The sequence below is a fragment of the Dromaius novaehollandiae genome, chromosome Z (genome assembly GCF_036370855.1).
Source record: "Dromaius novaehollandiae isolate bDroNov1 chromosome Z, bDroNov1.hap1, whole genome shotgun sequence".
In the NCBI taxonomy this organism is placed as follows: domain Eukaryota; kingdom Metazoa; phylum Chordata; class Aves; order Casuariiformes; family Dromaiidae; genus Dromaius; species Dromaius novaehollandiae.
In genome coordinates, this window is record NC_088132.1 from 51,372,723 (window position 1) to 51,385,985 (window position 13,263).

Consider the following 13,263-nt stretch of genomic DNA (forward strand, 5'->3'; position numbering starts at 1 on the left):
TGTATGAAAAAATTCTTAAGCACTATACTGACAAATATTCTAATTTCCAGGTGATTTTAAGTACATGATATTTTTCTATAAATTTTATCAACTTTACAATGAAAATATCTAAGAAAACATAGCAAGATATGTACAGTTACAGTACCATTACTATTACTAATAACAGGACTAGAGAATATTAACTCAATGTATTACTTCACATTTGCATGCAATTATAGGTGAAAATTAAAGGCACCTTAAATGCACAGTTCAAATCCTTATCAGTATGACAGGCTGTGAAGGCTATACCTGTTAATGCATTAAAATTTTTCAGGACTATGAATCACAGCCTGGCATGAGATAAAGTCTCCCTGCTCCCACTCCTTTCTACCATAGCTTCTCCCTTCTATAAAAGCCAGTCAGCTTACTCCATACTGTTCCAGCTGTGAGGAGCTTAAAACAAAGGAAGTAATACAAAGGTATTCCAGACAACTCCCTCACCTGCCTATAGGCCGAACAGTAGAAGGGTGGAAGAGTCCATAATGTTGACTAGCACTGCCTATACCAGGGCAATCTTCCACTCTGAAGTGAAATCAAAGGACTTTGTCAGTGAAAGCTTCTCAGTTTTAGCTGTTAACATTGCTGAATACTTTCAAAACCAGAATGTAGATTATACCTTTACAAATGGCCTTCTGGATCATTTTCATATGCAGAAACTATTAGCAGAGAAGCAGCTCACCGTAAGTGTCCAGTGCGATGCTGTGACAGAGGAAAAAATAGAGCTAATCTTAAGATGTATGAACAGTAGATTAGTGACCAATAGTTTGGTGGGGGGAAGGGGGAGGGAAGTGGCTGAGGAAAAAAATAATTTTATCTTTGTACATAGCACTAATGGTATGGATATTTGAAGCTGCATAAAGTTCTGATGTCCACATTTTAGAAAGGATGCTGAAATCCAGAGGATGTAAACAAGTCCCAAGAACCAATAACCAGAGAAAGCAGAGAACAAAACTTAAAGCTCAAAATGTTTAATTCCCCCAAAATGAGGAAAGACTTGACCAAAATGCAAAAATTCCTTCAGAGAAAAAACAAGTGAGCAAAGGGATTCCTCTAGTCAAGGAAAGCACAATAAAAAAACAGATATTCCTGAGTTACCTATAGATTCATACAGCTAAAATTGGAAGAAATCTATGAAAATCTTAAAATACTTAAGTTATCCCACTACAGACAGTTATTTATCAATATAAGTATACAAGTATATATTAAGAGTCTCATACCAAAGTCTGTAAAAGATTTGAAAACAATTTTTAGGGTCTAATTTACTCTATTTTATATGCTGCCTTCAGTGTTCTTGATTTCACAGGAAAATTTTCTTATTCAGAGGATACCTGTGCTAAACTCAAAGTAAAACATAAATCAGATACAAGTATGCAATTCTTTATAGATTTTTGAAATATCAGACAACCAATGCACCCTACTGGCTGTATTACAGAAGATACACAGCACATTCCTATTACAAATACATATTAATTTTATTTAATTTTAAAGTAACCAATTCATGTTGATTAACCAAAGGGAAGCAGCAAAAGTATGAAATAGGGAAATGATGTTTTTAACCAAAGGTTACTATCACTCATTCTGACTAAAATCATATCAATGCTAATTTAAATGTCTGACTTAGTTGTTAGTTTGGGGTTTTTTAACCAATTTAAGAGTAAAATTGAAGCTTGCTGATTAAAAAGGGTTTCTGTTAATTCTGAGACTCAAAGCACAGATTATAGTAGTTATACACAAGTAAGCATATACATGCAAATGTTTCCATTGAAGAACAGACTATGCAAGTCTCTGCTGATTTAGCATTTCCTTCCGTAATTCTTAGTTCATCTGTTGGATGAATTGGATCTTATACATCTTGCAGTCAGACACTGCCTTACCCTTCAATTGGATTCTATTGGAGCTGCTAACTTATGTTGACACAGTTGTTTCCCTATGAAGCTTTAATACCATTCCCAACAACCAAGCGGGGAAGCAGATGAAGATGGACAAAGGCTGTAGATTTCTTACTGCATGAGCCTTTTAATGACATGTGGCTTATCACTCCATTTAAGTGATTAAAATATACATTTAGATACTTAGCTTTAGCCTTCTCAGTGTAAGTCTAGCCAAGGTCCTGAAACAGAATGACTTAAAGACTTACAAAAATTAGTGGAAGAACATGACATGTATTTACTAGAAAGAATAAATATTTATTAAAGACGATTACAAAATGCCAGCTCTTCCTCATCTTGTTTATAGTTCCTTTGGTATAATTTCCTAAGATTTTTTTTTAATATTCCTATGTGCATACTTTAATTCCAAACTCTGATCAAGCTGCACTAGATATAACATGACCAAAGGGAATGTGATAGAGATCCCTGCAGTCACTCTTGGAATGCCATGGAGTGGTTAACACTGGCCCTGTTGCTCATTGAGAATGCACTATTAGGATATGCAAAGCAACTTACATGGCGATGGAGAAAGGCTGTATTCCTATTAGCATTCATGGGAGCTATGCAGCTACAGTCTTGTTCATCAAGTTTGGAATATACCCTTTTGTTATTGATGGGAAAATGTCACTAGTTACAAATGGTTACACACAGGGGTGTAGCAGGGTCAAAGCAAACTCCAATACTCCCCCCACCCAAAGAGTGCTGCTTCAGCAGTTCTTTTTTGACCTGATGGTACACCTCTTTAGATAAAAGAAATAGTGAAATTCCCCACCCTGACCTCTTCTGTAGCCCCACTACCCAAAGATTAAAGAAAAATGCAAAGCCTCCCAAAGGATACACCATTACTGGTGTATGCTGAGACAATCAGACACTGATGTAGGCATCACTAAGTATGAAGTCTGGCTTCAAACTCCCCTCAAGGTCCACCCACAACTCTGATCGGTCTCATAAAACAGTCTTTCAACAGCATGAATAGGGTCTGAGTCATCAGTTTCCCAGCTACAGACAACTACAGTTGCTTCATTTCTACTACTGAAAGCTTCCTTTAAAAAACAAAACTGGTTGGTACTGCAGATATTCTCTGTCAGATGTCTATGACACTTCTTAATAAATGGAATTCCCATTCACTAAGTTACAATTTATCAATCTGAGATTAAATTAAATTTAGAGTTTATGGGAAATTCATTCAATCTTGTCACCTTCAATAAGGCATATTACTCTTGCTAGAAATAGAGTTGGAGGACAATTCAATTTCCTTACAATTTGCCATCCTCTGAATTGCATAAAGCCATACTGGGACTACTGCAAGCATGTGCACAGGTAACCCGACAATTCAAACCTGTCTTTGTTGTATAGAAGCTGTTTACATAGAGCCTTCAATGCAACTAGCACAAGCTGTGCATCTGACCCATGACAGAAACAGAAAGCTTATTTCTGAGCAGGTACCAACTGGGAAGATGCTACAAAGTACTCTGAAGAGTGGAAATAGCCCTGGTTAGGCTCCTAAACTATTTAGAGATACTCTCCCTACAAGTAGGGAGCTGTTTTGAGGCAATTCTAATTACACTGCGCAGCTAGAGCTACATTATAAGAAATGCTGCATAAGGAAGCACATAAATCAGCTTCTACTTGCCAAGCTCCTTGCCAGAAATGCAGTTTCCTGTTTACACTTTTAGCAGTATAGTTTGTTCTGTGCATCTTTAGAAAAGATAGGAATCAGTCCTATTCTTATCCTACACTTACCACATACTTCTGTATCTCAGAATATTTACATTCTTTCATGTAATATTTTTCTGACTTACAAAGAACATCTATGCTCTTGACAGGACATCACTACTGAACAGTATTACTTTTCTCACTGATGCTGTTTCCTTACAGAGTATCCAGACAGCCTAGAAATACTTAATAAGGACTTTTGTCTCATCCATCCATCATCTGCAATAAATATTTTAAGGACAAATATATTGAGAATTATTTTTACTTTTAACTAGAACACATTAACACACTGCACACCTTGATGACTTATTTTATGATGTCCAGGATATACGTCAGTCTTCCTTGACTTCTGTGAGTCTGACGTGTATGACACTGCATAGACGTATATAGTCACTAGCTCTTGTGATATCAGACTCAAGACATCTGTTTTGAAAACTAAAGTCACAAAAGAATTCTGCCTTTCTTAAGTTTCAAGCACAAGTCTGAAAACATCTGTAACAAAGCTCAAAAACAAAAGGCAAAGAACTTATTCAGAATCACTTTTTAAATTCTATTTAATCACTTGATGACTAGACTCACAACTGTATTTCTCGTCAGCAATTATGCAGTCAATTGCTCCAACACATTCAGATTAACCTCACAGCTGTCAGCCTTTGTAAGCAATACCATATTTGCTCCTGTGATAAACAAAAACTTACTCATCATGCCTTGCTTAAAGAAGTTTCCATGAGATTAAGCTTCCTAGTTACTTTTCTGCTCCCTTGAGACAGGTTTATTACCCCAGCAATAGTCGCAGCTGCTGGCAGCTCTTATCTTTAAGACTGAAAATGAATACATTGGTTTGGGAAGGAAGAAGGGCAAAATACCTAGAAGCTGCAAGGTGTAACTTGCAGTTTCTTTCTTGTGGGAGAAAAAAACAGCACAGGTTGAACTTCCTGCCTTTATCTCTACACTACAACTCCCCAGGGAAAAAAAGAAAGGTTGAAGGGACAGAGAGAAGGTATAGGGGAACCACTGAATGAGTAGCAAGGCAATAGGAATCAAGCAGGACTAGAAGGTACATAAATTTTTGAGGTGCCAAAAGCTACAGGCAGAAAGGGCTCTTAAAAGAGTTATTTTATTCACACAAATACATGGCATCTCCATATCTGAACAGCCTTCATTTCTCCAAAACCACAATCAGCCAGAAGAATATAGTTCAAAAGATTAACTCACATGTATAATTACACATACCTCACAACTCTCATTGCCCCGCTCCCAAGCTATCTTCCCCCCACCCCAGTGGAGATTCTGCCCTTCAGCCTACCTCTTGTTGCTGTTAGCAAAGCCACAAGGCACAAAGCCTCTGTGCTATTTCCTAGCACTGGGCTGGACAGGGCTAGAGGATGAGTAGACTGCAGGTCTCCACATGGTCTCTCCAGCTGGGGGCAGTCAGGAACATGCTTACCAGAAGAAAAGCTTTGGCTTTGACACCTATCATCTTTTCATTGCCTGTGGCTTAAACTTTTCTGCAGACCAGGAGCCCTTCATCTGGCACATGCCATCTGCACAGTATCCATCCAGAGGAAACACCAAGCAGTTGCTAGCCAGCTGACTACCAGAGCATACTATTAAGGCAGACTCTTGAAAAAACCTGCACTTGAACAGGAGTCTGAAATTAAGAAATGAAGTCACTTTTTTCATCACTTTTCTAAATCCCTCTCCCCTTTACAGACAGAAGGATTACATAGGGGGGAAGCACTGCACAGTTGAGAACCACTTGCACTAAGCACAACATCTCAGCCTCCAGCACCAAGCAGCAGCTTAAATAAGCACTCCTACAACTGGACTGTAAAAGCTAAGGATAAATCATAGCACTCTAGTACACTAATGCATGACAGGCTTCAGGAACTAAGACACAATATAATGGGGCAACACTCACAGCAGCACATTAACCACGTGAGCAGCCACCCAGGCAAGTCCTCGAGCTCGGCCTACCAGCCGCTCACACCGTAGCAACAACTACAACAAAAACGGGCCGTAGGAAAGCCCTTCAGCAAGGCAGGGCCGAGCCCCCACGCCCGCCCTCACGCAGGTGGGGACAGAGAAGCCGCGCTCTACCGCCAACAGCCGCCGCGCACGCGGGCGCCCAACAGCCACTAACAGCCATTCTCTAAAGTGAGGCACCGCGCGCCCCCTCCCTTTATAGCACCCGCGCGAGGCGGGCGGCGGCGCGCGAGCCCTTTAAGAGCGGCGGGGGGGGGGGGGGGGGGGGCGGGCCACTAGTAAGGCGGGGTAGGCTGGGGGCGCGCTGCGGACGTGGCGGCGTCGCCGTCGCGCAGGGTGCCGGGCCGCCATTGCCATGCGGAGCTCCTGCTGCGGCGGCAGGTACGGTGCCGCCAGGGCGGGTGCGCCCGCCTCGGTCCTTCTGCTCGTCCCCGTTTCCCGGGGGCGGCTCTTTTCCGCCGGCCGCGGCCGTGGCCCTTCCGGGGGAGGGAGGAAGGGGCTGGGGGCGGGGCCGGCGCTCGCTGCCCTGGAACGGAGAGCGGCTCGGCGCGGGGCGGGCCGGTCCGGGGCCGGCGGGGAGGCCGGTGCTGCGGCCTGCGCTGAGCGTGCCACGTCCGCGGTCTGGTCCGCAGAGCCCCCGCGGGAGCATGTCCGGGAGGAGCCCTGGCTGCGGCCTGCAGCTGCCGGCGGTGGCGCAGCCCGCGGGCGGCCACCTGCACCCCTTCGGGAGCGACGGCGAGGGCCCCGAGGAGGAGGTGGAGGTGTACGAGCTGCGGCCCCGGGGCAGGGAGAAGGTCCGGAGAAGCACCTCTAGAGACCGGCTGGATGGTGTCGTTTTGCTAACAAAGGATATCCAGGAAGGGGACACTTTAAACGCGATTGCACTTCAGTATTGTTGCTCAGTAAGTCCTGAGTAATTTGCTTTCTTTTTCCCTTTCAGAGTGAGTAATCGGTCTGTGTTATTATCTGACCCGTTTTAGGATGGGGCACACCTGAATATGAGTCTAGGCTGCATGTGCGAACTTGGCTCCTCTTTTGCTCACCTGGATTCACTTAGCTTTCAACTTGTGCATGTGGACTACTAATGGAGATGTTGTGTTTTTCAGAATTCAAAAGACTAACACTTGATATGTCTGAACTCTTAAAATAATAGAGTACAATGCAGTGAATCCAAATGTTCTAGGTTTAGTATGCAGTTTTTGAGGTAAAATTAATGTAAATGTAAGTAATGTATTTTTGTGTGTGACATGGATGCATCATTTAAGGTGTAGTATGCTCTGATACAATAAAAGTTCTCATGGTGTGTAATCACAAATGGGCACCTTTACTAGTGTAGTGTTGCCCTATCACAGTTTGCAATGAAGAAGGTATTGCAGAACTCCCTTAGAAGCTTTTGTGTGGAATCTTAATTCTGTTTAGGAGAACAATTCATTGTAGATTTAGTTTAAATTCTGCTGAATTGCTCAAAATACTTATTAGCATGTGTATGCTATATTGCTGGGAACTGTTTGCCTAGAAGTGTTCCCTTCTGGGGTAGTTCAGATGTTTGTACTTCTTTACCTCTAGTTAAGAGTTCTTAAGTTAGTCTTGTGAATCTTCCTTCCTAATTTTTTGTCTGGCTGGTACTAATTAAGGCAGAGGCTTCTGTCTTGGTTAATGCTAGCATTTGTATGTATCTTACTAAGCAGAGGAAATCAGCTGTGCATTTAGTATATTGTCTACTAATAATGTGGCCCTCAAGAGGTTAAATTCAAAATAAATGTTTTCTGAAGTCTTGCTATGATCTAATTCTCAGATAGGAACAACCCTAGGGGCCTACTGTCATGAACTTAGGTACTGAAGTCTTGACATTATTTTGCTTAATAATCATAACACATTTGAGCCTAATTAAGCAATTCTTTGCCTCAGCACCCACCCCAGTTGGGTATTTTGAGCAAACTTACTATATCAGATCTCAGATAAGAAATGGAGGGATGGACTGCTTTGTTCCTGGAGATTTATGGGGGATGGGAAGGAGGTCCAGGTGTTTGGACAGAAAGCATAATTCATGTGGTGATGAATCTACTAATCATTGGGTTAAATGCTGCTGTTTGTAATCTTTTATGCTAATCTGATTTTTTTAGTCTAAAACACTTAAATATGCTGTCATGGTGACTGAAACACTTCCATGTTACAAGACTAGTGCAGTGTATGCTAGTGCTGGTTGTCCTTGCTGCTTCTGGCCAAATCAGTTCTAAGTGGAGCAGTTACAGCAACAAGGATATCTTGACCTTATTCTCCTAACTGTCTTGTATTCTGTCTGCTCATATTTTCTCCTCAGGTAGATGCCCTCTAAATGGAGGAATAATTTGAACTCTGGTATCATGTCTTTTGGATACGTGGGGGCTGTTGCTTAAAAACAGGCATAATACCTTTGCTTTTATGAGGTGTTGCAACCAAGTACTGATTTTCTTTGAGTACTTAATTATGGTGAGGTTTGTGGCTGTGCATCCCATGGGTGGGTAGTGTCCTGTAATGAAGTGGCTAGTTCTCTGAGGGCAATTAAATCCTTGCAGAATATTTCATGTGAGACTTTTGAATCCGAACCTTTTAAGAGCAAAATGAGATTCATATTGAACAGGAATGAGGGAGAAGGGGAGAACTGACTTAAGAAGATGATGACTTAAAAGATTTTAAATTATGCCTGGTTCTACCTTGCTGCCCCAAACTCTGCCCCAAAAAGCTGGAAAAATCCAAACCAAAAGTGAGGCTGGATGAATTAGAAGCTCTTAATTTTTATTATTCCTTACTTGAAAGTTTTAAATTTAAATCAGAAACTCACAGTAATCTATTTGCAAAACACTGGAGTAAAGTTGATTTCAGAAATAGTTGCCACTAATAGATGAATGTACATTAAGTGACTATTCATCCATTAAATGATTTTCAGAATCTTCATCTGAAATGAGAGGGTTTGTTACCTTGTGATCTTGTTTTAACAGTGTTCAAATTGGATCTTTGACCTTTTCTCACTTCAGACTGTTTGAATAGTAGCAGTTTAAAAAACAGGCCCTCTATTAGGGAAGAATTCTGTTTCTCAAGGATTTAGAGCTTGTAACATTTTCATTTCAGTTCCATTTGATGTTGATATTTAAACTTTTTTTTTTGTTTTTTAGGTTGCAGATATCAAGAGGGTTAACAATCTTATCAATGATCAAGATTTTTTTGCCCTGAGGTCTATCAAAATTCCGGTAAAAAAGTTCAGTGTATTGACTGAAACACATGTCTCTCCAAAAGGAAGACCAGTTCTACGGCCTGCTCACTGTTCCCAGGAAGTGCAGGAAACAACGCCTTCTGATAAATTCTCTGCTAATGAGACTGCTGGCAACTTCTTAAAAGAAGTAGATCGTGATATAGAACAAATAGTGAAGTGTAATGATACAAAGAGAGAGAACCTTAATGAAGTTGTTTCTGCCTTAGCGGCCCAACAGATCTGTTTTGAAACTGATGGCAAAACTAACAAATGCAAAGATCCTTATTATGGAGCAGATTGGGGTATAGGATGGTGGACAGCTGTAGTGATTATGTTGGTTATTGGCATAGTAACTCCAGTTTTCTATCTTCTGTATTATGAAATTTTAGTGAAAGCAGATGTCAGTCACCATTCTACAATGGAATCTTCCCATTCAGGTGTCACAGCACCATCACATCAGAAACAAATCGAAAATGGAATAAATCCAGCAAATATTATAAATGTTAATCAAGGATATAAATGATAATCAAGGAGAGCTTCAGCATTACGACCAAAAGCTGCGGACAACTGTTATTCATAGACACATAACACAGCATTAGATGAACAGGAAACCACAGAATGCAAAGTGCATCTGGAATGCAGAAAAAAGTATTTTACTGATGTATGATTTGTCTTTATGGGCAGTGTTCTGTTATATGGATGTTTGTGTGGCTCACGTAATCTCTGAATATGCCTGAGGTTAGGGGATTTTAACGCAAGATTGGAATACAAATTAAGCTATAAAATGGTCTCTGAAGCTTTGCACTTTTTTTCTATTTTGATAAGCTTAGGTTTTCTAGTTAATGAGAATGTGAGAAAGTGTATTTTGAACTAACATAAAAGGACTCACTGTACCTTTTACAACCCTAAAATGGGTATTTGGGGATGTCAAACTTTTAAATGTGTCCCAGTATTTATATTGTGCATAGTACACTTGACATCTTAAGATCAAGTTTACAGTTATCTGTTAACTGCATTCTCATTTTATCTTACTCTGTAAGAAATCGGAAGAAACAATCATTCCATAATTAACTGCCACTGTAAAGTCCCCTTTCTGTTAAAACTGATTTTATTATAGAGGCAGGAGCTAATACTTAAGCTGGAGTCTTTCAGTTTTGTGCCTGTGGTCAGCCCATTCTTTAATACTTTTCAGTACAGGTGATAAGCTATTTTGGTAACTCTGTATATGATAGTGTCTCAACCCAGTATAATTGAGACAGTTTTATGAAAAGCTCACAACCTTCTCCATGGTATCCATCTACTGAAAACTAACTTGATGGGATTCCTCTTCTGGTTGGCTGTATATAAAATGAAGTAAGTGAAGATGCATGGCACCTCATTCTGACTGCTTCATTAGTCCTTTTTATGCTAATGCAATTTTCTTCCTCCAGCTAATCTCAGTTCACGAGCAACTGATTTTTCAGACAGGAGTCACCTGGGGTTCTGTGTATGCTAACTGTCATGCACCCCTGAACACTACTTTTTCCTGAAGCCTACCACAAAATGCCAAATGAGATTTAATGGCTGTTAGCCAGAAACTTAAATTGCAGTAGAATACAGCAGTTGCAGCTTCAAACTGTTCTTCAATTAGTGTCTGTCAACCACTCTTTCCCTTCCTGGAAATGCTACTGTATTTTAAAAAAAATTTTCCTATAGGAAGACATAACTGAGATGCCTATAATCTTTTGTTATATTTGCCTTGTAGAATAAAATTTCCATTCTCCTGTTCAAAGTACTGTTTGTTATCAAAGCCCAAGTTAACTGACTTAAGACTTAAAGGGAAAAGGAAGAATATCACTCTTAAAAATTTAACTCTACTATAAGCTCTCCTTCAAGTGTCTTGACCAAGTATACAATATAAAAATACCTGATAAAGTGAATTTCTTAACTACTGGAGGTATTCCTAAGTGCTTTATCAACATAAATTGTGAAAGTAAAGACTCTTGCCCCTCCTGTCCTGTTGTGTGTCCTGTCCCCCACCACCACCACCTCCCTGGGCAAATACACTTCACTGGCATGCTGAGTAAGTGTATGAATATGAATCTAGTAACTTTTGATGTATTGAAACTGAAGTAGATCTAAAGCTTGAAGGGAAATTATGTACAGTTGGACCTGTGAACTGTTATTTGTTGCTGTTGAACCCTTTGATCAAAGTGATATTCCTAGAGAAAGCATAACTGCTCATAGTTCCTACACTAGAAGAGAGATTCTGGATGGGCATGAACTTTGTTTCATACTACTTAAAAAAAAATAATAATAATACTCCTTCCATAAAAAGAATATTCTAATAATACAAACATGAATGTTGAAGTACCAGTTCTCAAGACATGGCAAAATTTAAGGTGGCTATTGTGATATAGTTTCTATGTTTAAAACTTTAAAAGAAGTGAACTTCAGAAACTTGTGACTTGCTGTAGCCCAAACAGCAGACCTTTGGCACATTAAGATGTTTTCTGTGTAGGTTGGGAACTATGGACATAATGTGTAACTTTTTGTGCTGCAAACTTATTTGCTGTTTTTTCTCCTTTATTTCAGCCTGCATCTGAAATCTTATAAAGCTTTATAATACTTTATTCTCTCCTTCCCTATAAAATTGTTGAATGACATGAAATTAGACTTAAGCTGCATATTCTAGGTAGCTAATTTACTGCACATACCTGAGTGGGCAAGTATTGCGTTGCCACCAATTCGGAAATTAACTTTGGTTGTGGTTTGGTTCCATCAGCCCTTTATCCTGTTAATGTGCAAGTAAAGAGATCCTTTATTAGTGGCTGCTTTTTGTCCTGTGGTGTTACAACTGAGCAGTTCTTTAGTGTGTCTCAGGCTTTGGGTGTTTCTGTGTACTAAGAGAAGGCCTGTGGATTATTGTCAGTGAGTTGTTAAAAGCATGATGGACCTTTATATGCTTTATGGCAAACGGCCAGTAGAAAAACACAGAGGGAAAGCTGTTTTTTAAAATAATATTATACTCTGATCAAGAGTCTAGCATGTTTTTATTATGTAGTATTTTACATAGCCTATTTTTGAAAGCGGGAAGTTAATTTTATCAGGAAATATAGCAAGTCTCTTTCCAAGATTATTGGATTTCTGGTAATAGTAACACAAGCATCAGCTGGATTTGCTTTGTGGAAGATGTAGGGACCTTTACCGTCTTTTCCAAACTACACAACTGGTAATGCATTATCATCTGTCAGCTCTGAATAAACAGGAAAACTGCTCTAAATGGAACTAAAGTTTGATTTAGTTAATTCTACAGTCTTTTAGAAATTGACTTGTAAAAAAAATTGTTTCAGATTAATTACAACACATTGTTGGACAGAAGTTGGCTTTAAATTAAAGTGCATATTGCACTGTTGAATCATGTAAAAATGTGAATGCTTAAATCTGCTATATTTTGGAGTATGTTGTCAAATAGTCTTTGTATAACTATTTTATAAAGTTTCAAAATGTAACTTTGTAGAGTAATCCTGAATGAGGATGCAAGTCTTATTTAAAATACTTCTGCTCCTCTGCTTTTAGAAGAACATGAGTAATATAAAATAAAGATTTTTATTTTAGACTGCAGTGAAAGTGGTGCATATAATGTATTCTTAGCTTCTATATATATAGTATGTATTATAGGAGGTCCCATACTTGTGTTTGTGTTGGCTAGTCTTTATGTTATAAAATAAACTTCTTAGCCAACACTTCCTGCCAACAAGCATTTTGTTGGCAGAAGATGCATTATAGCATTCACGGCCAGTATACTGTAACTGCAGGCTTAACAATTTATCCCTTATGTTCCTTATGTAACTTGGAAATTCTTGTAGAAAACTCTGAGAACTTATATTAAACAGGCATGAAAGCATAGTTACTAGTGAAGTTCTTGGTGATCTCCCTACATGCTAGAAGCAGTTGCCTTTTTCTGTCAGTACTAGGCAATTTTTCTCTTCCCTGCTATTAAGATAGGATTTGAGTTTGCTGAGACCCTTTGGATCATCTAGTTTTATCAGCATTATTGTCTTAAACTCTAAGCAACTGGAAATGTCAGCATATAGAAACTGCTACAAGTGTTATGTCTCCTGAACAGCACAATCTGATTTCTTTTCAGAAGTGACTTGGCACAGATAGAGCTGTTTCATTGTACAACTGGCTTGTTCTTAGCACTTGGCCTTATTTGCCATTGTTAGACTAGTCCTAAAAGGCCTATACTGAGATTTTGCATTTTTCTTTGGAAGATAAGAGTGACCACAGTTCACTTTCTAAAGGATTCGAAAACATGGTATTTGCCAGAGTAATTCTCAATAAAGCAAGGAGGAAATTAATTCTTTGCCATTAACTGTGTGA

The 13,263-nt window shown here is 39.4% G+C and overlaps 1 protein-coding gene across 1 annotated transcript; it reads left to right on the forward strand.

Moving 5' to 3' along the window:
* The first annotated feature begins 5,930 nt into the window (after positions 1-5,930).
* LOC112991827 (lysM and putative peptidoglycan-binding domain-containing protein 3) lies at positions 5,931-12,786 on the forward strand. The gene is made up of 3 exons (XM_026114604.2): positions 5,931-6,050; positions 6,302-6,571; positions 8,822-12,786. The coding sequence occupies exons 2-3, from the start codon at positions 6,317-6,319 to the stop codon at positions 9,419-9,421; spliced, it is 855 nt and encodes a 284-aa protein (XP_025970389.1). The 5' UTR covers positions 5,931-6,050; positions 6,302-6,316; the 3' UTR covers positions 9,422-12,786.
* The last annotated feature ends 477 nt before the right edge of the window (positions 12,787-13,263 follow it).